Here is a 24,918-nt window from a genome sequence, read left to right as displayed (position 1 = left end):
GGTACACAGAGGGACAATTCAGAATGTCCAATTCACCAAACAAGCATGTCTTTCGGGACTTGTGGGAGGAAACCAGAGCACTCGGAGGAAACCCACGCAGACACGGGGAGAACGTGCAAACTGCATACAGACAGTGACTCAAGCTGGGAATCGAACCTGGGACTCTGGCGCTGGGAAGCAACAGTACTAACCACTGTGCTGCCCATGTCACGCCAATGTATTTCCATGTTATGGCAGGCAGCAAAATGCTGGTATCGCGAAGCTACGTGGAGCAGCACAACTCAAGAGAGCAACCTTTGCAGTTTTATGTTTAACTGCAAACCTGTCTCTACCATTTCTGCATAAGTAACAGTGGGCACCGCTATTTTCACACCAAATACTGGTCCATTACTTTATGCAACATAAACGAAGAACTTGTATCGCTCAAGTAAAGTGTTACATATTTTAAAAATTTGTTCTTGGGATGAAGGCGTCGCTGGACTGGGCCAGCATTTGTTGCCCATGAACTGAGTGGTTTGCTCGGCAATTTCAGTGGGGGGGGGGGGAAGTTAAGAGTCAGCCACATCGCTGGATCTGGAGTCACATGTATTTCCTTCCTTTAAGGACATTAGTGAATCAGATAGGATTTTACAACAATTGGCATAGTCATCATTAGACTTTTAATTCTATATTTTTAATTTTTAAAATTTTTTAAAATTGAATTCAAATTTCATCATCTGCCATTGTGGGATTCGAACCCAGGTCTCCAGAGCATTATCCTGGGTCTCTGGATTACCAGTCCAATGACAATAACTGAAAATTGCAGGTGACCTGAAATTGTGACAAGGACTATTTTAAAGACAGGACAGTTTGATCGACAAGCAAGTGGGTAGGTACGGTTTGATGCAGAGACATTTGAAATAATACATTTTCAAAGTAAGAGTAGGGAAAGGAAATGAATATCAAACGTTAAGGTTCCCTCAAGCATAACTGGTACATTAGTTGTTCCATCATTCTATTGCACCTGTCTTTTTAAAGCCTTGATCTCTTGATGCTTTCTGCGAACAATCATTTAAAAATGGTAATGGCCACTGTAGACAACCGAGCAATTATTCAGGTTAGTAAAGCTGGACTTCTCGCAATCGCTCGAGTGTTTAAAAAAAAAATAACAGCAGTAAAACATCACAAGGAAGTTTCACAAACCTCTTGGCTAATTAAGGTCATGCATAAAAATCTGTGCATCCAACAATTTATATTTAGCCCCTTGTGAAATATTAAAGTATTACATCTGTAGGATTTCTGCAACTTTAAATATTAATTCTGAAGAATGTACGAAATAGGATTAGGGATGGATCATTCAGTCCCTCAAGCCTGCTCCACCATTCAATCAGGACATGTCCGATCCCCATAAGCCCTGGACTCCCCATGTCAATCAAAAATCTGAGTAACTCGGCCTTGAATATATTCATTGACTCAGGCTCCATTACTCCCTATGGAAGTGAATTTTAAACACTAACTATCCTCAGAAGAAATTGCTCCTAACCGCCGTCTTAAATGGGAGACCCCTTATTTTGAAACGGTGTCCCTTAGATTTTCTGACAAGAAATCAAGCATGATGCCTCACAGAGCAAGCCATACAATCTCGGAGGTCTTATAACATTTGAAACTGGAATATATAAGCCAAAAATAATCTGAAAGGGATGGTAGTATATAGAATGCACATTTCTGCACCCTACCATATCTCTCAGGATGTCCCAAAGCATGCCATACAGATTCAAATTAAGTGGAGACATTTATGTGGGTGAACACAATTTGCGTACAATGAATGGCAGGTTAGACGAATGACAATTTAATCAGTGTTTCCTGATTGCCATTGGGGTATACGTATTAGCCGGGGCCACTGGGAGAATTCAATTCTCTTTGTAGTAGGGTCAACACTGCAGCTCTCCCTTCCCAATGCAGTGCCGTGGCAGCTTAGGCCCGAGACTGGGGTGGGAATGTTGAAACTTCTGACTCAGAGGTGAGCATGTTACCAAATGAGTCAAACCAATATTTTGGTGTTTAAGTAATGACATCATTATGCATGCAAGACAGAAGAATGCACACAGGATTGATTGGTATAACCTTGGGCATTATAACAGAAAAGAAATGGTGTTAAGAAATATTTCAGCAGCATTATTGGCAAAGCTTCCTGCTCGTTCCCCAGCTGCTGTTAGTTTATATTCATAAATACCCAATTCTGAGGTCAGCTGTGATGCACTCCATGGTAAATCAGCAGGCTGACATTCACCATAAAAGCTCATATGGCAGAGATGCAATGGAACATTCCTCGTGCGAGAGTCCACCCCATTAGGAGATGAGCAGAGATAAAGCGGGAGAGAGAAAGAAAGAAATGTTTTTATTTCTTTGTTAATATTTCCAAATAAGGGGCAATTTAGCGTGGACACTCCACCTAACCTACACATCTTTGGGTTGTGGGGGTGAGACCCACGCAGACACGCGGAGAATGTGCAAACTCCACACGGACAGTGACCCAGGGCCGGGATCAAACCGGGGTCCTCGGCGCCGTGAGGCAGCAGTGCTAACCACTGCCCCACCGTGCCGCCCCGCGAGAAAGAAAGAAAGAGACAAAAAAAAAAACGCTCAAATACTTTATTTTTTCCATTGCCTGCCTCAGTTCCTATCAGCAGTTTTGGAAGAGACACTGACACAAAAGAATTTAGGCTCCAGCAAACTAGTTCATACAGTGCAAGTCTAAAGGTCTGACACCATTAATTCCTGTCTGACTCCAAACCTTAGGCTCAGGATGACTCGCTCCATAACGGACAAAGATAAACTCCGAATATCTGGATGGATTTTTCAGTTGCTTGGTTCGGAGACCCAAGTATAATAATCAGTTTCTGCACTGGTCAGAAACTTAACCAGACTAAAAATGGAATGCCAAAAGTATGATGCTTTATATAACTACCAGTTATACAACTTTTGAGGTTATGTTACATTTGAAACTGAATCTGTTGTACAACAAGCTAAAGGTCGCCCAACTCAAGAGCTTACATAAAAGGGGCTGGTCATGTTAAAACTTGACCTGATTTACATTCTTTAACCATTTCCCAGCTTTGACTGATGCATTATTATCATTGCTAATTACAGTTCATGCACCTTTCTTTTTCATTTTACTCCACTTTCGGTCTCCCTCTCTTTGCCACCCCAAAAGCCACACTTATGCCAGTGTAAATGTTTCCTTTTAAGTCAATGGCTGAGAAGCCAGAGCGTGGCTCGAGATAATCTATCAAGCCAGTTGCAGCAGTGCGAACAGATATACAAGTTGGCTTTGTAGGACAGACATTTTAAGGCTGGTGAATATTGGGAATCAATTCAAAAAGCCCATGATGCACCAGTGATCTCGGTTCATAAGTCACGACTGGGATAACTGCACATGTACTAAAAATAATGAAAGATTCTCTGGCTGTGGCAGCTTTAGTAAAACAAGATTGTCTCCTATAGAAGGCTATCGGCAAGTTCCTGGTTTGTGGTTCTGTTTTAATGACAAGTCTGAAATATTCTAATCTTGAATTTTGAGAATGCTTCTTTTTTCCAAGTCGTTCATTTCCTTCAGGATTAGAGCGACGTTGTACCGTAACTCCTGAAACTTCGCAACCTGGACCTAAAGATCATAAAAGCACAATAAATAATTAAAATGGACATATTTACTTGTTAACAATGCACTGGAAGTAAATACGTTGGGTGGCACGGTAGCATAGTGGTTAGCACTGTTGCTTCACAGCTCTAGGGTACCAGGTTCGATTCCCGGCGTGGGTCACTACCTGCACGTTTTCCGTGTGTCTGCGTGGGTTTGCTCCGGGCGCTCCGGTTTCCTCCCACAAGTCCCGAAAGACGTGCCGTTAGGTAATTTGGACATTCTTGATTCTCCTTCTGTGTACCCGAACAGGCACCAGAATAAGAACATAAGAACTAGGAGCAGGAGTAGGCCATCTGGCCCTTCCAGCCTGCTCCACCATTCAATGAGATCATGGCTGATCTTTTGTGGACTCAGCTCCACTTTCCGGCCCGAACACCATAACCCTTAATCCCTTTATTCTTCGAAAAACTATCTATCTTTATCTTAAAAACATTTAATGAAGGAGCCTTAACTGCTTCAATGGGCAAGGAATGTAGCGATGAGGGACTTTTCACAGTAACTTCATTGCAGTGTTAATGTAAGCCTACTTGTGACAATAAAGATTATTATTATAATAAAGTTCCAACTTAGTTTGTGTTCATAATGTTGGTGAAAGCAGAACTGAGAGATTACGGGCGGGATTCTCCATCCCGCCGCACCCGTTTTCTGGTGTAGTGCGCCCCCAACGGCGGTGGGATTCTTCTTCCCGCCAGCTGGTCAATGAGATCTCCCATTGTGGGCACCCCCACCCCGTCGGGAAATCCGCGGGCGCTGAGTGCGCTGCTGGCGAAATTGAGAATTCCGCTGATGGAGAATTCAGCCCTATATCTATTGAACAGGTTGCAGGAGGGAACAGTGGGTTAGCGCTGCTGCCTCATAGCGCCAGGGACCTGGGTTGAATTCCAACCTTGGGTTACTGACTGTGTGGAGTTTGCACGTTCTACCCATGTCTGTGTGGGTTTCCTCCGGGTGCTCCAGTTTGCTCCCACAGTCCAAAGATGTGGTTAGGTGGATTGTCCATGATAAATTGCCCCTTGGTAAGATGTGCAAGTTAGGTGGGATTTACAGGAGTGGACCTAGGTAGGGTGCTCTTTCAGATGGTCGGTGCAGACTTGATGGGCTGAATGGCCTCCTTCAGCACTGTAGGGTTTGTATGGATTCTTCAAATATTTTTATTGGTTTTGCATTTATTTGTAACATTGCCAGAAAAAAAAATAAGAAAGGGACAAAATCAACAGGTTTGAATTCATAGGAAACATGTAGACATATACGAGGCATATACTTGGAGCATTGGGCTCCCAGTAACCAGTTCCCACAACCCTACGGTTTAACACGGTGAGTTGGTGGGAGTCTAGGTCAAGGATCTCCACCATGGTTTTCTTAATGAAGTCAGCGTCGTCCCAGTTAGGGGCATATTTGTTGACAAGCAGCACCGGTGCCCCTTCCTGGACGCTGCGATCCATTAAGTACCATCCCTCCAGGTCTGTCACTGTGAATGCCGTCCTTTTGCCAAACAGTATGGCCACCCCCCTTTTGCACTCGTACCGAAGCACGCTTGGTACGTCTGTCCTATCCAGCTCTTCCTTACCCTCAGTCGGTCCTTCTCCCCCAGGTGTGTCTCCCTCAAGTGTGTCTCCTGAAGGAAGACCATGTCGGCCCTCAGGCTTTTCAGCTGGGCGAAGACTCTGGATCTTGTCACCGGGCCGTTGAGTCTCCTTACATTCCAAATGATTATTCTGATTGGGAGTTTCCCCCCCCTCCGCCCACTCCTTCCCCCCTCGCCCCCGCTCCTGTGGGGTCCGCCATACTTACCACGTGGACATGTCTCTGCGCAGCGAGGTCTCCCTGTTTGTGGGCCATCCAAGATGGCTGCTGTAGTCTTCTTTGTTCCAGCCATCCCCATGTGCGACCTGTTGTGAGCAGCATGCTAACGCTCTGTCCAATGCCTCGAGGCCAGAGCGGATTTGGAGGCTGACTTCATGGCCAAATGAGGTCCTTCTTTATAGAGTCCCTGTGTTTCTTGAGCTCTATTGAAGAAGCTCCATCAACTGGTCCATCAATGGGTGGGCCGGTGTTTGCGTTGGTGATTCTGCTCGGTCCGCCATGTTCCACTCCACCTCTTTCCGCATGTCTCCCCACTCCAAGGTTGGGTCCTCCTCTCCCGACTTTTACTATTCCACCAGCCGTGGCTGGTTCAACGGCATTCCTTTGGTTGGTTAGTGTGGGGTGAGGGTGGGTTGTTGGTGGGTTGTTACGGTTTGATGGGTCACAAGGGCCCAAGTTGAAGTTCCCAAGAGAGAGCCATCCTTCGTGCGATCGACCAGCTCATAGCCGCCACCAGATGTCGCCCTCTGGACTCTTCAATGGATTTTTTGTAGCAAAAGACTATGGGGTGACCTGATAGACGTCTTTAACATTATGGCAAGGTAGACTTGGAGATGATAAGGTAGACTTGGAGATGATAATCACCTGTGTGCGAGGCTAAAACTCAGGGGCATTAATATTAGATAGTCACAGATAAATCCAGGAGTGAATTCAGGAGGCAGTGAGAGCACATTGGAATTAAAAGGCCTTTAGTTACCGGACAGCTGCAGCAAATTGAACGCGAGTTTGCGCACTTGCAACAAACTGAAAACTAGTCCTTGGTTTGAGGACCGAGAACAGCTAGCTCCAACACATGCAGTCAACTTTAGGGAGATCCTGGACTTCCGGTGGCGTCTATGAAGGAATAGGTCGCACATTTGGGGGCTCCCTCTCGGGTCGGACCTTTGGACCTTTTTCACCCGATTTATTGTCGGATTTGATTCGGAAAATTGATGGTGGATGCAACTGTGAAGAGGAATCCTACATCAGTGCATGGAGAGGTGGACCAGGAGTGCTCGCAAAGAAAGAAATAGGTGAACAGAGAAGGATTGGGCTGAGGCCAAGGTACTAAGATTAGTGGAGTTGCAGATAGCGAGGAGGACTGTCAGAGAATACAGCAAAATATAGATAGATTGGAGAGTTGGGCAGAGAAATGGCAGATGGAGTTCAATCCAGGCAAATGCAAGGTGATGCATTTTGGAAGATCTAATTCAAGAGCGGACTATACGGCCAATGGAAGAGTCCTGGGGAAAACTGATGTACAGAGAGATCTGGGAGTTCAGGTCCATTGTACCCCGAAGGTGGCAACGCAGGTTGATAAGAGTGGTCAAGAAGGCATACAGCATGCTTGCCTTCATCGGACAGGGCATTGAGTACAAGAGTCGGCAGGTCATGTTACAGTTGTATAGGACTTTGGTTAGGCCACATTTGGAATACTGCGTGCAGTTCTGGTCGCCACATTACCAGAAGGATGTGGATGCTTTAGAGAGGGTGCAGAGGAGGTTCACCAGGCTGTTGCCTGGTATGGAGGGTGCTAGCTATGAAGAAAGGTTGAGCAGATTGGGATTGTTTTCATTGGAAAGACGGAGGTTGAGGGGGGGACCTGATTGAGGTCAACAAAATTATAAGAGGTCTGGACAGGGTGGATAGCAACAAGCTTTTTCCAAGAGGGGGGGTGGCAATTACAAGGGGGTCACGATTTCATGGTGAGAGGGGGAAAGTTTAGGGGAAATTTGCGTGGAAAGTTTTTGACGCAGAGAGTGGTGGGTGCCTGGAACGCTTTGCCAGCGGAGGTGGTAGAGGCGGGCACAATAGCATAATTTAAGATGCATCTAGACAGATATATGAACGGCGGCGAACAGAGGGAAGTAGATCCTTGGAAAATAGGCGACAGGTTTAGATAAAGGATCTGGATCAGCGCAGGCTGGGAGGGCCGAAGGGCCTGTTCCTGTGCTGTAACTTTCTTTGTTCTCTTTGTTCTTTGCGGCTGCAGCAGGAGAAAGCATGGCGGACGACCGGAGTCCTGACTCGACGGCCCAGCGGTCGACAAAGCAGCTGATGCAGTTCATACAGGAGGGCTTCGCCAAGCAGAAACAGGAATACTTGGACCCGATTAGGGAATCGATTGCGCGGCTGGAACTTAAGACTGGATGCTCAAGATCGGGCGATCCAGAAAGTGGAGAAGGCACGGACTGAGCAGGAGGAACACCAAGCTGCAGTGGAGTTGGAGGTGGGGACGATGAGAGACCAGCAGAAAAGGCTCCTGGAGAAGGTGGAGGACCTAGAGAATAGGTCCCACCGGCAGAACTTGAGAATTGTTGGTCTCCCGGAGGGATCCGAAGGAGCAGACGCAGGGGCATACATAGCGGGCATGTTTGAGAAGTTACTGGGGGATAGGACGTTCTCCCGACCCTTGGAGGTGGACAGGGCTCACAGAGCGCTCGCGAGGAACAGTGTGTGGGAGGATCGCGAGTAAGCCGCGTGTGGTGGACCCCCCCCCCCCCCCTCCCCCTCCCCTCCCCCGCCCGGGCGATGGTGGTGAGATTTCACAGGTACCTGGACAAGGAGTGTATTTTACGGTGAGCCAGGCAGACATGGAGCTGTAAGTGGAAGACCAGCATCCTGTGTATATATCATGACCTGATCACGAACGTGGCCAGGAGAAGAGCAGGGTTCAACCAAATAAAGTCGACCCTTTTCAAGAAGAAGGTGAAGTTTGGACTGCTGTATCCGGCCCGTCTTTGGGTCACTTATGAAGAGCAACATTTCTACTTTGAGGAAGCCCGAGGAAGAGATGGACTTCACTAGAAGGAAAGAGCTGGTAGCGGACTGAGGTGTTTGAACTTTGCTGCAGCGTTCATGTTAAAAAGTTTTTGTTTTTGGACGTTATCTGTAATGCCTTCTATATTGATCCTGGGGCTGCCGCATATTTGTGAGAGTTGAAGTTGGCATTGCACTGATGGGGGATGGAGGTGTGGATTTTAGATATGGGGTTTTCTTTTTGTTTCTTTTGGGCCATTGGGGTTGGGATTGCTTGCTTTTGCATATATGTGTGTCCGAGCAGGGAGGTGGGGGGGACACAACAATAGGTGGGAAAATGTCTGGCGCCATGGGCGCAAGCTAGCTGGGTGGGCTAGCTCACCGAAGCGCAGTGGGGGGGGGGGGGGGGGGGGGGGGAGTGAGCAGATGTTATGCTTGTTGAAGGGGGTGGTTTGCATAGTGCTGTTACTGGGAGGGGGGGGGGGGGGGGACTGTTCTGCTGACGGGGAGGGACTTTTGCTGGGGGACAAGAGGGGGGGGGGGTCGGGGGCAGAGGCTGCCTGGGGGCGGGCCTGCGGGTTTATGGGTCGCGAGCTGGAGACCGGCCCAGAAAGGTGATGGCGGATCGGTGGATCGGCGGGTGGTGGGGGGGGGGGGGGGTGGGGGGGAAGGGGGGGAATGGGCCGGTTAAGAGGGCTCGCGTGTTCGCGCATTTGAGGGGACTGAAGGCAGACGTGGCAATGTTGCAGGAGACGCACCTTAGAGTAACTGACCAGATCAGATTAAGGAAGGGGTGGGTCGGACAGGTTTTTCACTCGGGGCTCGACTCAAGACGAGAGGGGTCGCGATCCTGATTATCAAGCAAGTGTCATTCAAGGCGGGAAGAATAGTTGGGGACGTGGGTCGGTACATTATAGTTAGTGGGAAGCTGGAAGGGCTGCCGGTGGAGCTCGTGAATGTGCACGTGCCAAATTGGGATGATATGGAGCTCAAAAGGAGGATGTTGGTGAAGATCCCGGACCTGGATTCGCATAAGTTGGTCATTGGGGGGGGGGGGGGCTTCAACAGAGTCATTGACCCAGGGCTAGACCGGTCGAGCTCAAGGACAGGCAGGGTGCCAGCAATGGCAAAGGAGTTTATGGAGCAGATGGGAGGGGGGGGGGGGGGGGGGTTGGACCAATGGAGATTTGGGCAGCCGAGAGTGAAGGAGTTCTCCTTCTACTCACACGTGCATAAAGTGTACTCCCGGATTGACTTTTGTATCTTGAACAGGGCTTTACTGACAGAGGTAGTGGACACTGAGTATTCAGCGATCACAATCTCGGATCATGCTGCGCACTGGGTTGACATACAGGTGAGCAAGGAGTGTGGTCAACACCCACACTGGAGATTGGATGTCAGACTTTTAGTGGATGAGGTGTGTGGGCGGGTGAGGAAATGTGTCCAGAACTATCTGGAAGTTAATGACACAGGGGAAGTCTCGGCTGCAATGGTCTGGGAGGCATTGAAGGCGGTGGTTAGAGGGGAGCTGATCTCTATACAGGCCCACAGGGAGAAGGGAGACGGAGCAGAGACAGACCGACTGATAAGGGAAATATGACAGTTCGACAGGAGTTATGCGGAGACCCCAGTGGCAGGGCTTCTAAGGGAACGACGGAGGCTACAGGCGGAATTTAGCTTGTTAACTACAGGGAAGGCAGTGAGCAGCTGAGAAAGGAATATGGAGAGAAGGTCAGCAGAATGCTTGCGCAGCAGCTCAGAAAGAGGGAGGCAGAAGGGAGATCGGGAAAGTAAGGGACAGGGATGGGAACCTGGTCGGAGATTCAGCAGGGGTTAATAAGGCGTTTAAGGAGATTTACAGCAGGCTATATGAGTTGGAACCCCCAGCTGGACTGGAGGGGATTCTTAGGGGGGCAGAGGTTCCCGAAGGTGGATGAACGGTTGGTAGAAGGGCTGGGGGCCCCAGTCGGGTTGGAAGAAACAGCAGAAGGGCTGAAGGCCATGCAGTCGGGTAAAGCCCCGGGACCGAATGGGTACCTAGTGGATCAAGGCTTTCTGGGAGTCTGGAGGTCATGCGCTTCATGATCAACCTCTCGAAGCACTTCATTACGACTGAAGTCAGGGCCACTGGTCAGTAGTCATTGAGGCATGTTGCCTGGTTCTTCTTTGGTACCGGTATGATGGTGGTCTTCTTGAAGCAGGTGGGGACCTCGGAGCAGTAGGGACAGGTTAAAGATGTCCGCAAATACTTCTGCCAGCTGGTCCACGCAGGCTCGGAGTGCACGACCAGGGATCCTGTCCGGGCCCGTCGCCTTCCGGGGGTTAACTTTCAGGAAGGCCAATCTGACTTCGGAAGCTGCGATGGTGGGTATGGGTGAATTATGGGCTGCTGGGGCACTCGACAGCAGATTGTTGGTTACCTGCTCGAACCGAGCATAGAATGCATTGAGTTCATCGGGGAGGGGTGCGCTGCGGCCAGAGATACTGTTCGGTTTCGCTTTGTAGCCCGTTATGTTGTTTAGTCCTTGCCACAACCGCCGAGAATCTGCCTGTGACTCTAGCTTGGTTTGATATTCTCTCTTGGCATCTCGGATGGCTTTGCGGAGGTCGTACCTGGATTTCTTGTATAGGTCAGGGTCGTCTGCCTTGAACGCCTCAGATCTGTCCTTCAGTAGGGAGTCAATCTCGCGATTGAGCTATGGTTTCCGGTTGGGGAACGCACGTACTGCTTTCTTTGGCACGCAGTCGTCCACACATTGGTGGTGGCATACTCATTTAAGTTGGTCACTGAGTTCTTAAATATGGACCAGTCCACTGTCTCTAAGCAGTCACGTAAGAGCTCTTCTGTCTCCTCGGACCAGCACTGCACAACCTTCTTAGCTGGATTCTCACGCTTGAGTTTCTGCTTGTATGCCGGGAGAAGGAGCACTGTCTTATGGTCTGATTTCCCAAAGTGCGGTCGGGGGATGGAACGGTAGGCGCCCTTGATTTTTGAGTAGCAGTGGTCAAGAGTGTTGTCGCCCCTGGTGGGACAGGAGATGTGCTGGTGGAATTTTGGCAGTACACTCTTGAGGTTGGCCTTGTTGAAGTCTCCGGCCTGCTTCTATATGTTTCGGACCCACTAGAAGGGATGGAAGAAATTATGAGGATTCTGGGGGAATTTGGCCGGTTTCCGGGTTATAAATTGAACATGGGGAAAAGTGAGATGTTCGCGGTCCAGGCAAGGGGGCAGTAGAGGCGATTGGGGGAGTGGGGGAGCTGCCGTTTAGAAAAGTCGGGGGAAGCTTTCGGTACCTGGGCATCCAGGTGGCGCGGGAATGGGAATAGCTACATAAGCTAAATCTGGCCCGTCTAGACCAAATGAAGGAAGACTTCCGAAGGTGGGCCATGCTCCCGTTATCACTGGCTGGGAGAGTACAGACTGTGAAAATGACGGTCCTCCTGAGATTCCTGTTTGTGTTTCAGTGTCTCCCCATCTTTATTCCACGGTCCTTCTTTAAACGGGTCAATAAGGTGATCTCTGGCTTTGTATGGGCGAGTAAGACCCCGCGAGTAATAAAGGGGATGCTGGAGCGCAGTCAGGGGAAGGGTGTGCTGGCGCTGCTGAACTTTAGTAATTATTATTGGGCGGCAAATATCGCCAGGATTAGGAAATGGGTGGTGGGGGGCGGGGGGGGGAGAAATCGGTGTGGGAGCGAGTAGAGGCAGCATCATGCAAGGACGCTAGTTTGGGGGCATTGGCAACGGCGCCTCTGCCATTCTCGCTGGCACGGTACTCCACCAGCCCCGTGGTGGTGGCGGCCCTGAGAGTCTGGGGGCAATGGAGGAAATATGTGGGAGCAGAGGGAGCATGTGTCTGGTCTCCAATCTGCAATAATCACTGGTTTGCCCCAGGGAGTCTGATGGAGGGATCTGGAGATGGCAGAGAGCAGGGATTGAGAGGATGGGAGATCTGTTTATAGAGGGGAGCTTTCCCAGCCTCAGGGAGTTGGAGGAGAAATTTGAATTGACGGGTGCAAATGTGTTTAGGTACCTGCAGGCGCGGAACTTCCTCCGTAAGCAGGTCTCAACCTTCTCGCTCCTACCACCAAGGGGGATACAGGACAGAGTAGCTTCCAGAATGTGGGTGGGAGAAGGGAGGGTTTCGACATTTACAAGGAACTCATGGGGTCAGAGGAAACGCAGACTGAGGAGCTGAAACACAAATGGGAAGAAGAGGTAGGAGGAGAGATAGAGGATGGTCTCTGAGCGGACGTGTGAAGTAGAGTCAACGCGTCCACAACATGTGCCAGGCTCAGCCTGATACAGGTTAACGTCGCTCACATGACAGTGGCCCGGATGAACAGGTTCTTTAGGGTAGAAGATAGGTGCGCAAGGACCAGCGAACCATGTCCATATGTTCTGGACATGCCCGAAGCTTGGGGAATTCTGGCAGGGGTTTGCGGATGTCATGTCCATGGTGTTAAAAACAAGGGTGGCACCAAGTCCAGAGGTGGCGATTTTTGGAGTGCCGGAAGACCCAGGAATCCAGGAGGAGAAAGGGGCAGACGTTCTGGCCTTTGCCTCCTTGGTAGCCCGGAGACGGATATTATTAGCTTGGAGGGACTCAAAGCCCCCAAAGTCGGAGACCTGGCTAACTGACATGGCTAGCTTTCTCTGTCGGGAGAAAATCAAGTTCGCCCTGAGAGGGTCAATGTTAGGGTTCGACCGGAGGTGGCAGCCGTTCGTTGACTTCTTTGGGAAAATAAACCGTCAGCAGAAGGGGGGGGGGGGCTGGGCTGGGGTTTAGTTTAGTTTAGAGAGTAGGGTGTTAGAAAAGGTGGGATCTGTGAGGGAGGAAGTGAAAAAAAGTGAAAATCGCTCATTGTCACAAGTAGGCTTCAAATGAAGTTACTGTGAAAAGCCCCTAGTCGCCACATTCTGGCGCCTGTTTGGGGAGGCTTATACGGGAATTGAACTGTGCTGCTGGCCTGCCTTGGTCTGCTTTAAAAGCCAGCGATTTAGTCCTGTGCTAAACCAGCCCCTCGTTTAGAAGACGGCTTTTGCACTGTGCTTATATTTGTATGTACATTGTTTCTTCTGTTGTTATAAAACCATAAATACCTCAATAAAATGTTTATCAACAAAAATTTAGGAAGATCCTGTTGGATTGAAGACTGGTTCATCAATTTTCCATCATTCTTTCCACTGTCAATGGCTAATCTCACAATGAAATACGGAAAAGCATCAACCTCAAAAGATCAGCATCACTGAAATGAGATGTTGGAGCTACTGAAAAGACGAGCCTGTTTGGCAGTACAGAAACCCATGGATGTGAGGAAACTGCATTTCAGTTCCCAGTGTTTTTAACGACAGTGGGGACTTTCAATTCATACTTGCGACATGCTAGCATTGGACTGACGCTTGCTACATGAGCAGAGACCCAGAAATGCTAGTGCATGATGACCCACATTGAATAATTCTCAAGGCTGCCATCAGAATCTGCCGAATCACACGGGATGGTATCATTCCTGATGAATTAGTCCTCAAGTGCTCATGTTTAATCTGAATGACTGATCAATAATGATTCATCACTCTCGGAACATTGCAGAAAATCTTATCCAATGCATCAACCCAGGCACATCTGCAGTGTTCTCTGGGAACTAAAAACAATTTTCATTTATATAGCGCCTTTATTGTAATAAAATGCCCCAACAGTGAACTATACAAGCTGTTAGGTCAGGTGTCAAGAGGCACAAAACCACAGAAGATAGGGGTAGGCCATTTGGCCCTTCGAGCCTGCTCGGCCATTCAACGTGACCATGGCTGATCCCCTATCTTGACACCATGCTCCTGGGCTCTCCCCATATCCCTTGACGCCTTTACAGTGTAGAAATCTATCTATTTCCATCTTAAATCTATTTCTTTCTTAAGTTTCATAAACTGTCAATTGTGTTTATTTGTTCACGAGTTTTGATCAATTTATTGCCCTTCCCAAACTGCCCTCGAGGTGGTGGTCAGCTGTCACCTTGAACCGCTGCAGTGCATTTGGTGTAGGTACACCCACAGTGCTCTCAGGGAGGGAGATGCGGGATTCTGACCCAGCGACACTGAAGGAGCAGCAATATATTTCCAAGTCAGGATGGTGAGTGAGTTGGAGGGGAACTTGCGGGTGGTGGTGTTCCCATGTGTCTGCTTCCCTTGACCTTCTAACTGGTAGCGGCTGTGGGCTTGCAAGGTCTTGTTGAAGGAGCCTTGGTGCATGGCATGAAATGAAATGAAAATCGCTTATTGTCACAAGTAGGCTTCAAATGAAGTTACTGTGAAAAGCCCCTAGTCGCCACATTCCGGCGCCTGTTCGGGGAGGCTGGTGCGGGAATTGAACCGTGCTGCTGGCCTGCCTTGGTCTGCTTTCAAAGCCAGCGATTTAGCCCTGTGCTAAACCGGCCATTGAATGCATACACTGCAGCTACTGTGCGCTGGTGGTGGAGGAAGTGAACATTTAAGGTGGTAGTTTGGGTGCTGATCAAACGGTTGTGCTTCAAGGACTGAAAACAAAATATTCTATTCTCGCTTTTATTTTAAAAACACTATTTAAAGTTCCACTTCACTGTGGCAATTAATGGACATATTTTCACAATTTTTTGTTGTTGAATTAAAAAGCCAGAGAGAATGTTTAGAATCATTTTCTGTTGATTCAAAGCTTGTAATTTATTCAAGCATGCTTGCGGCTCACTATTACCGGTTTTTATCTTTTTTCTGAAAGAAAGTTCACTAGAAAACTTTGGTCTCGTACTTGCCTCGATGGCAATTCATATTCAGAGTGCTTCCATAATTAAAAAATTACAGAATTATTCTAGTTTGGAGAATATATAGCAAAACAAAGTTATAATGCACTGAAAAATAAATATCTTGCACTTATAAAACACCTTTAATGCAGCACAACTTGCAAGCTGCTTCGCAGTGCCAGTGTCGAGATCGGGGCAGTGCCAGATCAAAATTAATAGTACTGAGCCAGAGAAGAATATTTAATTAGGGTGACTCTAAGGAAGGATGTGCTGGCCTTGGAAAGGGTCCAGAGGAGGTTCACAAGAATGATCCCTGGAATGAAGAACTTGTTGTATGAGGAACGGTTGAGGACTCTGGGTCTGTACTCGTTGGAGTTTAGAAGGATGAGGGGGGATCTTATTGAAACTTACAGGATACTGCTAGGCCTAGAGTGGACGTGGAGAGGACATTTCCACTTGTCGGAAAAACTTGAACCAGAGGACACAATCTCAGACTAAAGGGACGATCCTTTAAAACTGAGATGAGGAGGAATTTCCTCAGCCAGAGGGTGGTGAATCTGTGGAACTCTTTACCGCAGAAGGCTGTGGAGGTCAAATCACGGAGTGTCTTTAAGGCAGAGATAGATAGGTTCTTGATTAATAAGGGGATCAGGGGTTACGGGGAGAAGGGAGGAGAACGGGGATGAGAAAATATCAGCCATGATTGAATGGCGGAGCAGATTCGATGGGCCGAGTGGACTAATTCTGCTCCTATGTCTTATGGACTCGAAGCGTGGTCAATCTAATGGGCTTTAAAGAAGGATGCTGAAAGAGGGCGCGGGAGAGGCGGAGGAATTTAAGGAGAGGGAACTGCTGAGCAGTGGATCTGAGTGGCTGAAGGCACTACTGTCAATTGGAGGCACTGGCGGAATGCACAAGAGTCAGAGGAATGCATGGGTTTGTGGGCCTGGATTAACTTAGAGATCTGGCAGAAAGGAGGCCATGAAAGTATTTCAACACAAGGAAAATCATTTCAAACTTGATGCAGCAGGGGAGTGGGAGCCAATGTAGGCCAGGAAAGGCTTGCTGGGTAAGTGGAACGAGGTTTGAGATGGGATGCGGACAGCAGAGGTTTGGAGGAGTTGAAGTTCACAGGGGTTAGGATTGTCCCAGTATTGTTCCAAGTATTGGAACAGACAAATGTGGAGTCAGCTTTGCAGATCTTGTTCTGACTGCTCTGTCAGCTTATGGGGAAAAATAAAAGTTACATTCCAGATTTAATGCTAAGTAAATGTCACAAATGCTACAAGATTAAATGGTTCTGTTTGCTGTTTGTAGACTTTAATAGAAGCCGGTACAGGAATGGGCAGCAGGCCAAATGTGGTTATATAACATTTGCAATTGGCAGCAATTCATACTTATGTAAGTTTGATGCATCTCAGATTCTAATTACCATTCATTTTCAACACTGGCCCCTCCCATGTTCACTGATCCACTCGAGTTACACGCTGATCTTCCAAAGGTCTAACACTCGCAGCGAATTAAGACCCGAGATTATATTTATTCATGGGGCAAAATATTTCCGTTCTCTTAACCCTGGAGAAACAGAACTAAAACCCAGAAGCTTTGGTTGTTGAGCCTGCAGAGTCCTTATGCCTTCCCCTCACTGCAGTGTGCGACATTTCTATATCTGGCTGCACTTTTAGGCCAGGTTCATCTTCCTGAATTTGGCAGGACTAGCAGTTTGGAAAAGTCTGTTTTCAGCATTCTGATCTCACTGGGAATATGCTCTAAACCCATCAATCATGCAACAAAACAGAGAACCAGCCTTCACGGACTACACTGTGGCGACTCACCACCACTTTCTCAAGGGTAATTAGGGAATCATAGAATTTACATTGCAGAAGGAGGCCATTCGGCCCATCGTGTCTGCACCGGCCCTTGGAAAGAGCACCTTACTTAAGCCCACACCTTCACCCTATCCCCGTAACCCAGTAACCCCACCTAACCTTTCTGGACATCAAGGGGCAATTTAGCATGGCCAATCTACCTAACCTGCACATCTTTGGACTGTGGGAGGAAACCGGAGCACCCGGAGGAAACCCACGAAGACACAGGGAGAACGCGCAGACATCACACAGACAGTGACCCAAGCCGGGAATCGAACCTGGGACCCTGGCGCTGTGAAGCCACAGTGCTAACCACTGTGCTACTCTGCAACAAATGGCAGCTTCGCCAGAAACGCCCACTTCCATGAATTTTTTTTAAAAAAATTATTAAATTCCAGTCGGCATAAACAAAGTCATTTTAAAATATTTGTTGAAAATGAATTTGTTGTTGAGGTCTGACGTTGAGAGGGCAGTACACGTGGCCTGGAGGGTATAGTCAATCAGTGTGCGCATGGCCAGGCCAAATTGGGGTTCCTGGAGGACACAGCGAATCTACTGGGAATTTACGACAAACCTGCAGCTTTAATGGCAATCTTCTGGTGCTAGCCCGGGAGCGACCAGGTTCACTGAACTCGATTTCACCATTTGCTGTGGCAAGGTATGAGCTCTTGGGAATGTGTTTGTTAGACCAGCGCCAAAACCTGTGCAGTGCACCCATAAGCAGCAAAGTATTGCCTCTCATTAAATTAGTCTCTGCTGTGAAAATAATGGGTTAATGCATTAAGAAGACGGAGTAGGGCTTTAGGAACTATCCAAGCTCTCCCGGGCAGGATACATTAAATTTTTAATTTTAATTAGGAACAAGGGGGATTAAGAGCTGCTGAGTCTTGAAGTGCCCTTTCACGTCTATTTATATGGTGCCTTTCACAATCTCAGGGAAGGCAGCAGCCAATTTGCTCACAGCAAGCTCCCACAAACAGCGATGCAATGACGATCAGTTAATCCGTTATCATGGCTTTGGTTGAGGGTTATGTATGGGGCCAGGACACCAGGGCTTCCACCAGAGAGGGCAGGTGCGGCCTTGGTTTAAATCTCTCATCCGAAAGACACGGCCCTCCAATAATGCAGCACTCTCGCTGTACTGCACTGAAGTGTCAGCCTAAATATTTGTGCTCAAGTCCAGGAGCAGGACTTGAACCAATAACCTTGTGATTCAGCGGTGAGCGTGCTGTCAACTGAGCCACAGCTGGCACCTATCACGTACCTAGAAATCTTACAGCTCTTATGAATCAATTTCACGAAGCATTCCAGGATCAAACTACAGCATTAACGCCTTATAATAAGTCAGCTCCAACATTTCTTCCAGGCAACCTGCCAAGGATGTGCTGCTAGACAAAGTGCTGCTGAAGTTAGCACCACAAATTGTAGAATGTCACACTTTGCGAAATGCTTCATCTGTGGATTCGAAAGTCTGTAAATGTAGCAGTGATCCTGCCCAAATTCAGTCACCAAGGGGACTCATGCCATTGCCTCACGTCAGCTGACAGAAGTATACCAAAATGATATAAATACCTTTCAATGCTACAAAGTACTCACTTCAAAGCGATGAATATTACCGTTCGACAGTTTTAACTGCATCAGTATGGCTGGCTGGAGGGCACGGGTCAAGGAACTGCAAACAGAAAGTCAATATGAGTGCCAAAGAAGAAGAATTTGTTTGCTACCTAGTGTATCGAGTCAGAGAACTATCCCCAACCAAACCATTCTTTTCTCCCAAAAGCTGTAGATGCCTGGGGTCAATTGGAGCTTTTTGAGATTGTTAAACTTTTGTTGCATTAGAGTTATCAGGGGAGAACAAGCAGTAATTAGCCATAGTCTAGTCCATAATGGGCCATAGAGATCTCTCTCCTGGAGAGAGAGAGAGAGAGAAATAGAGAGAGAGAGAGACAATGGGTTATATATAGCTTGAGGAGCTTCACTGCGCAAGCATTGGGCAAGACTAGGAGTCAGGACTACATGAACTACACAGGAAGCAAAGAGTGAAGTGAGGTTTAAACCAGCTGTGATCTGACTGAATGACGGAGCAGTGACTCGGTGGGATGAATTTCTCTTGTCCCCAATACATCAATGTAGATCACGGACATGTCAAGTAGCCGTCTCGTGAACTACCCCTTTAGCCTTTATACCAATATTCCTAGTGCAGATTTTAAAACCACATTATAAATTCACGATGACACAAGTGGGCTCGAGTTCCACACCAATTATAAATAGCAGGTTTAAAAATAATAATTTAGAATCCTGCAAAAACACATTGCTGGGTAGCATGTTCCAAATCCAAACACGACTATATCACATTTTCCGATCGGTTCTTCAAGATAAATTTTTTTGAAGTATTTCTGTTTACAGTCATCAAAAAAAAAAAATCATATCGAAAGCCTGCAACTAGCTTTTAACCAGCAGCCTTTTTGGTTAGTTTCCTTTTGAAAGGAATAAAGGAGTCCTGCTGCAATCGTATAGAGCCTTGATAAGATCACACCTGGAGTATTGTGTACCGTTTTGGTCTCCTTGTTCAAAACAAGCCATAGAGTGAGACCGAGGGGCAGAGGGCCCGAAGGTCTATCAGACTAATTTCTGGGATAGTGGGATTCTCCTATGAGGATAAGTTGAGGAAACTGGGCTCATATACTCTTAAGTGTTCATAAAACGGAGAGGCAATGCCATTGAACCCACACAGAATTCTTACAGGGCTCGGTAAGGTTGATGCAAGAACGATGAGACTGTGTCCCCTAGATGAGGAGGTCTTGACAGAGTCTCAGATTAAGAGGTCGGCCATTTAGGACTGAGATGAGGAGGAATTTCACCACTCAAGAGGGTGGCGAATCTTTGGAATTCTCCACTTGGGAGGGTTGCGGGTTCAGTCATGAATATATTCAAGACTGAGATTGATAGGTTTCTAGATATTAAAGACATCAAGTGATATGGGGATAGTGTGGGAAATTGGCATGGAGGTGGAAGATTAGCCATGATCTAATTAAAAAGTAGTGCAGGCTCGAGGGGCCGAATGGCCTACTCCTGCTCCGATTTCCCACATTCCCATGGAAGCAATTTTTCAAATGCTTCTCATGAATTGGGTGGCAGAACTAATTTATGGTGACTTGCTCGCTGATTAAGGCAGAAATAACAAGGTTACTTAACCTGATTCAACAAAAATGAGGAAAACGCCAGATCCACACTATAAAAAAAACAATAAGCACTTTGTAAATTCACTGGGATTTTACAATCAGTGAACCAGTACTGTGTAGGCATATGAAGCAATACGATTTGGGTAGTTGACACAAGTCATGACAAGGTCATAACTCTTTCCCATGCGGTTTCACATCTCACACCTCTTCCTGTTCCTTCTTTAGAATGAGACATTTAACCAAGGCACCATTAGGTGGATGTGAAAGATCTCAATGTACTCTTCCAGCCAATAAGAAGGGACTTATTCCCAGTGTCCTAACTAATATTTGTCCTTCAACATCAAACAAACAGATTACCTGGTCATTATCACATGGATGGTGTGTGGGAGCTTGCTGTGTGCCAATTGGCTGCCAGGTTTCCTGCATGGCAACAGTGAAGGGTCCTTCAAACGTACCTCACCGATTGTAAAGTGCTTTGGGATGCCGCAAGGTTATGAAAGATGTGACAGAGTGGCAAGTCTTTCTATTATCTCCCTTAAGCCACTCCTGAAAATCTCCCTCTTTCTATTGGTATAAAGGCTAAAGGGGTGGTTCACCTATCCCAGCACCTCCTTTCGTGGCTTTGTGCCAAATTTTGTTTCATTACGTTCCTGTGAAACACCTGGAGATGCCTGACGGTGGTAAAGGTGCTATGCAAATTGTTGTTGAGCATATCACCTTGCTCTTGTGCGCCTGCAGGATTCTAGACAGGAGGAGCAGCGGAGCGTTAACAGAACTCAAGCAGGGGCTACATGGTCAGAAAATGACGCACACTGACTGGAGATCGAGTCAAGTGGCAAAAAGAAATATTTACCTAGAGGAAATCGCTACATCAACTCGCCATTGGAGATCTTGAAGAGTTGGCAATCGAGTCCTGTTTTGCAAGGATGCAGACTCCAACACGGACCGCCTTAAATTAAAAAACACACAGTACCGTACTACATTAGAATATTAAAACATCATAAGAAACAGAAGCAGGAGTAGGCTATTATTTGATTATAATAATTAGCACTGTTGCTTCACAACACCAGGTACCTGGGTTCAATTCCCAACTAGGGTCACTGTCTGCGGAGTCTGCATGTTCTCCCAGTGTCTGGGATAGGTTTCCCTTTGGGTGCTCCAGTTTCCTCCCACAAGTCCCGAAAGACATGCTTGTTAGGTAAATTGGACATTCTGAATTCTCCCTCTGTGTACCCGAACAGGCGCCGGAGTGTGGCGACGAGGGGATTTTCACAGTAACTTCATTGCAGTGTTATTGTAAGCTTACTTGTGACACTAATTGCCTTGAATATATTCAAGTAATAATATAACAATAATAATCTTTATTGTCACAAGTAGGCTTACACTGCAATGAAGTTATTGTGAGAACGCCCTGGTCGCCACATTCTGGCGCCTGTTCGGGTACACAGAGGAGGAATTCAGAATGTCCAAATTACTGAACAGCACGTCTTTCGGGACTTGTGGCAGGAAACCGGAGCAGCCGGAGGAAACCCATGCAGACACGGGGAGAACGTGCAGACTCCACACAGACTGTGACCCAAGCCGGGACTCGAACCTGGGACCCTGGCGCTGTGAAGCCACAGTGCTGCCCACTGTGCTACTGGTAAATATAGCCCCTGGGGGGGAAAAGGACATGCCCTGACACTACCCACTGTCGATTCCCGGCTTGGGCCGCTGTCTGTGAGGAATCTGCACTTTCTCCCCGTGTCTGCGTGGGTTTCCTCCGGGTGCTCAGGTTTCTTCCCACAAGTCCCGAAAGAAGTGTTTGTTAGGTGAATTGGATATTCTGAATTCTCCCTCTGTGTACCCGAACAGGTGCCAGAGTGTGGCGACTAGGGGATTTTCACAGTAACTTCATTGCAGTGTTGATGTAAGCCTACTTGTGACAATAAAGATTGTTATTATTATTTACCGTTGCGCCACCAGAGGGATCCCCTCGACTGAATCGCATTTTTAAAAAGCTGTTGTAAACCTCGCAGACGTGAGAGTGACGAAGGGCGGGGGGGGGGGGGAGAGGCAAGGTCATGTATACTTTAATTTATTCAATCGCATTAAAATAAGGTTCTCCCCTTTTTGGTCATGAGCCTAGCGAGGGGCGGGGGAAAATCGGGATTTCCGATTTTCTGCCGATTTCCGCCTATGTCGCTATTCTCTCTGACGCCGAACGTGGGCTGAAAAATCACCCCCGGGATTAATGTTCATGACAGTCAATTGATGATAATTTAGAAGATGTTTCTTCTGGTCCCATGTTTGAAACATTCAACTTTTTTTAGAGCCTCGGGCCAAGATAGCAGAAGGCAAAGAAAGGGGTGTGTTCTCAGGATGGATGTTGTAGTGTTCACAAAGACTACAGAAGCAAAGGTCATTAACAAAGTTAACTTTTATTTACTAATTATTAAAGCTCGACCACTTACTCCTATAGTAAACAATAATCTAGTAACCTACAATCTACACTCAGCTAACACTCTTATCTGTAACTGTACTCTGATCTCTCTCACTGCTCCTATGCTCTCCTCTCCAGCCTCTAGCTACATCTAGTGGTTAATTATGATAAGACATTAACCCTTTGTATTCTGAACATTTCCCATTCTCCCTCTCACTCCAGCTTCTCTCTCCCTCTCACTCCAGCTTCTCTCTCCCTCTCCCTCCAGCTTCTCTCTCCCTCTCCCTCCAGCTTCTCTCTCCCTCTCCCTCCAGCTTCTCTCTCCCTCTCCCTCCAGCTTCTCTCTACTCATTACAGTGTTTCCATCAGAGAATATCGGTGTGTCACTCCAACCTTTAAGGGACTTCCAAAAAAAAAAACATTTCAACTCAAACAGTTTGGTTCAAGACACCTTTCTGTCAATTGATTAACTGTACCTTACTTAATGTCTGACTAGTTTAAAGGCCTGGAGTCCCAGTTATAACGTGCATCTTCACAAGACAATAATTACAAAGGAAAATAAACGCCTGCTTGAAGTAACAGAAGTAATTTAGAACGGAGCTTCCTGAAGGATTATCAATTACTTTAAGTCTGTATTAGTGACATCCTACAAGAAATTAAAAATAATAACCAACCTGCTACCAAACACAACACTCGCAAAGTCAGAAATAAATTCCTCTGGAATCCTGAAATACAGAAATGTTAAATAAAAGCAGGTAAGTACCGGAGGTAAAAGACAGATTCTAAATGTTTACTGTAAAATACAATCTGCAAGTTATGGGAAAGGGATCCAACTGATTTTTATACTCACTTAAGTTGCTCCCCAGCCGAGAGAGTGTAAATCGCATGCAAGGAAACAATTCTTTTATAAAAGTAAGACACAATGGATTCTGGAAATTCAAGATCAGAACAGAAAATGCTGGGAATAATTAGCAGTCAGGAAAAGGTGTCAAAGCTTCAGGTCATTCATCTTTTTATCAGAACTGGCGAAGGTTAGGGAGATGTAATATTATATGTATTATTATAATTATATGTATAATAATAAATATAATACATTATTAATATGCATAATATCCCGAATAGGATGCGAGCAAGTAGAGAGGGCAGGGAAATGGGTGGGTCGAAAATTGGGGAATCAGTGATGGGATGGAGGGTAGAAGCATTGAGCACTTCACCGTAACCTGGGATACATCAACTAAAGGATGATGGGAGCAAATTCAATAGTAACTTACAAATGGGAACTGGATAACTAGTTAACCGACTCCCATTTCCACAGAATGATTTTTAATAAATGCAAACCCTTCAGAACATTGCTGTTCCATCTGAGGAAACTTTAGCTAGTTTGACTTCATTCAAATCAGCGCATTGAAAAATGTAATCACATGTGCAGCACGGTAGCGCAAGTGGATAGCACTGTGGCTTCACAGCGCCAGGGTCCCAGGTTCGATTCCCCGCTGAGTCACTGTCTGTGCGGAGTCTGCACGTTCTCCCCGTGTCTGCGTGGGTTTCCTCCGGGTGCGCCGGTTTCCTCCCACAGTCCAAAGATGTGCAGGTTAGGTGGATTGGCAACGATAAATTGCCCTTAGTGACCAAAAAGGTTAGATTGGGTTGCTGGGATAGGGTGGAAGTGAGGGTTTAAGTGGGTTGGTGCAGACTCGATGGGCCGAATGGCCTCCTTCTGCGCTGTATGTTCTATGTACTATGTGTCTTGCCTGTCCTGTCCTAATACGGATTCCTCAACCCACCATAAACACAGGAGGGTAAACGTTACCGTTCCGTCCACCATGGGAATTGTCGCGGGCAGGACGGAAAATCTGACAGACCATTGAAAGATCCGTTGGCCTCAGGCGGGAGTTTCTGGTCTCAGGATGGGTGGGACGGCCGGAAATCCCCGCCCAGGTAATCTGGTCCATATTGCATTGCTGTATGTGGGAGCTTGCTGTGCATAAATTGGCTGCCGCATTTCCTACATTACAGGTGACCACACTTCAAAAAGTGTTTAACTGGCCGTAGAGTGCTCTGGGATGCACTGTGGTCAATAAGGCGCTCTATGCAATGCAAATCATTTTCTTCCCTCAGAATGGCTGAAAGCACTCCACAGTGAAGACATTACCTGTGAAGTGCAGTCACTGCTGTTATGTAGCCAGACGCAATAGCTAATCTGAATCCAATAATGGGCTCAGGAACAGTAATAAAATAATAGCCAGTTCATCTGTTTCCAGCACCATTATAAAAAGCTTGAGGCAAATTCTCAAAAGGAAGAAAGTGATCTCATTGCATGTAATATTTAACTGAAAGGATTACTTAATCTGGAACAGCTCACTAAATGATGAATAATCTTTGCCAAGAGAAGCTCTGA

General features: G+C 47.0%; 1 protein-coding gene across 3 annotated transcripts in view; it reads right to left on the bottom strand.

Annotated features, from left to right (window-relative positions):
* Positions 1 to 2,617: 2,617 nt before the first annotated feature.
* Positions 2,618 to 24,918, bottom strand: part of commd5 (COMM domain containing 5) — a 40,187-nt gene continuing 17,886 nt past the window's right edge. For all 3 annotated transcript variants that reach the window (XM_072505905.1, XM_072505906.1, XM_072505907.1), the window contains exons 5-8: positions 23,195 to 23,245; positions 20,952 to 21,047; positions 18,513 to 18,588; positions 2,618 to 3,643 (exon numbers count right to left, since the gene is read on the bottom strand). In XM_072505905.1, coding sequence (XP_072362006.1) covers positions 3,542 to 3,643; positions 18,513 to 18,588; positions 20,952 to 21,047; positions 23,195 to 23,245 — 325 coding nt within the window. In that variant the 3' untranslated portion in view covers positions 2,618 to 3,541. The remainder of the gene's footprint in view (positions 3,644 to 18,512; positions 18,589 to 20,951; positions 21,048 to 23,194; positions 23,246 to 24,918) is intronic.

The sequence above is a fragment of the Scyliorhinus torazame genome, chromosome 5 (genome assembly GCF_047496885.1).
Source record: "Scyliorhinus torazame isolate Kashiwa2021f chromosome 5, sScyTor2.1, whole genome shotgun sequence".
In the NCBI taxonomy this organism is placed as follows: domain Eukaryota; kingdom Metazoa; phylum Chordata; class Chondrichthyes; order Carcharhiniformes; family Scyliorhinidae; genus Scyliorhinus; species Scyliorhinus torazame.
This window is presented reverse-complemented; position numbering and strand designations above follow the sequence as displayed.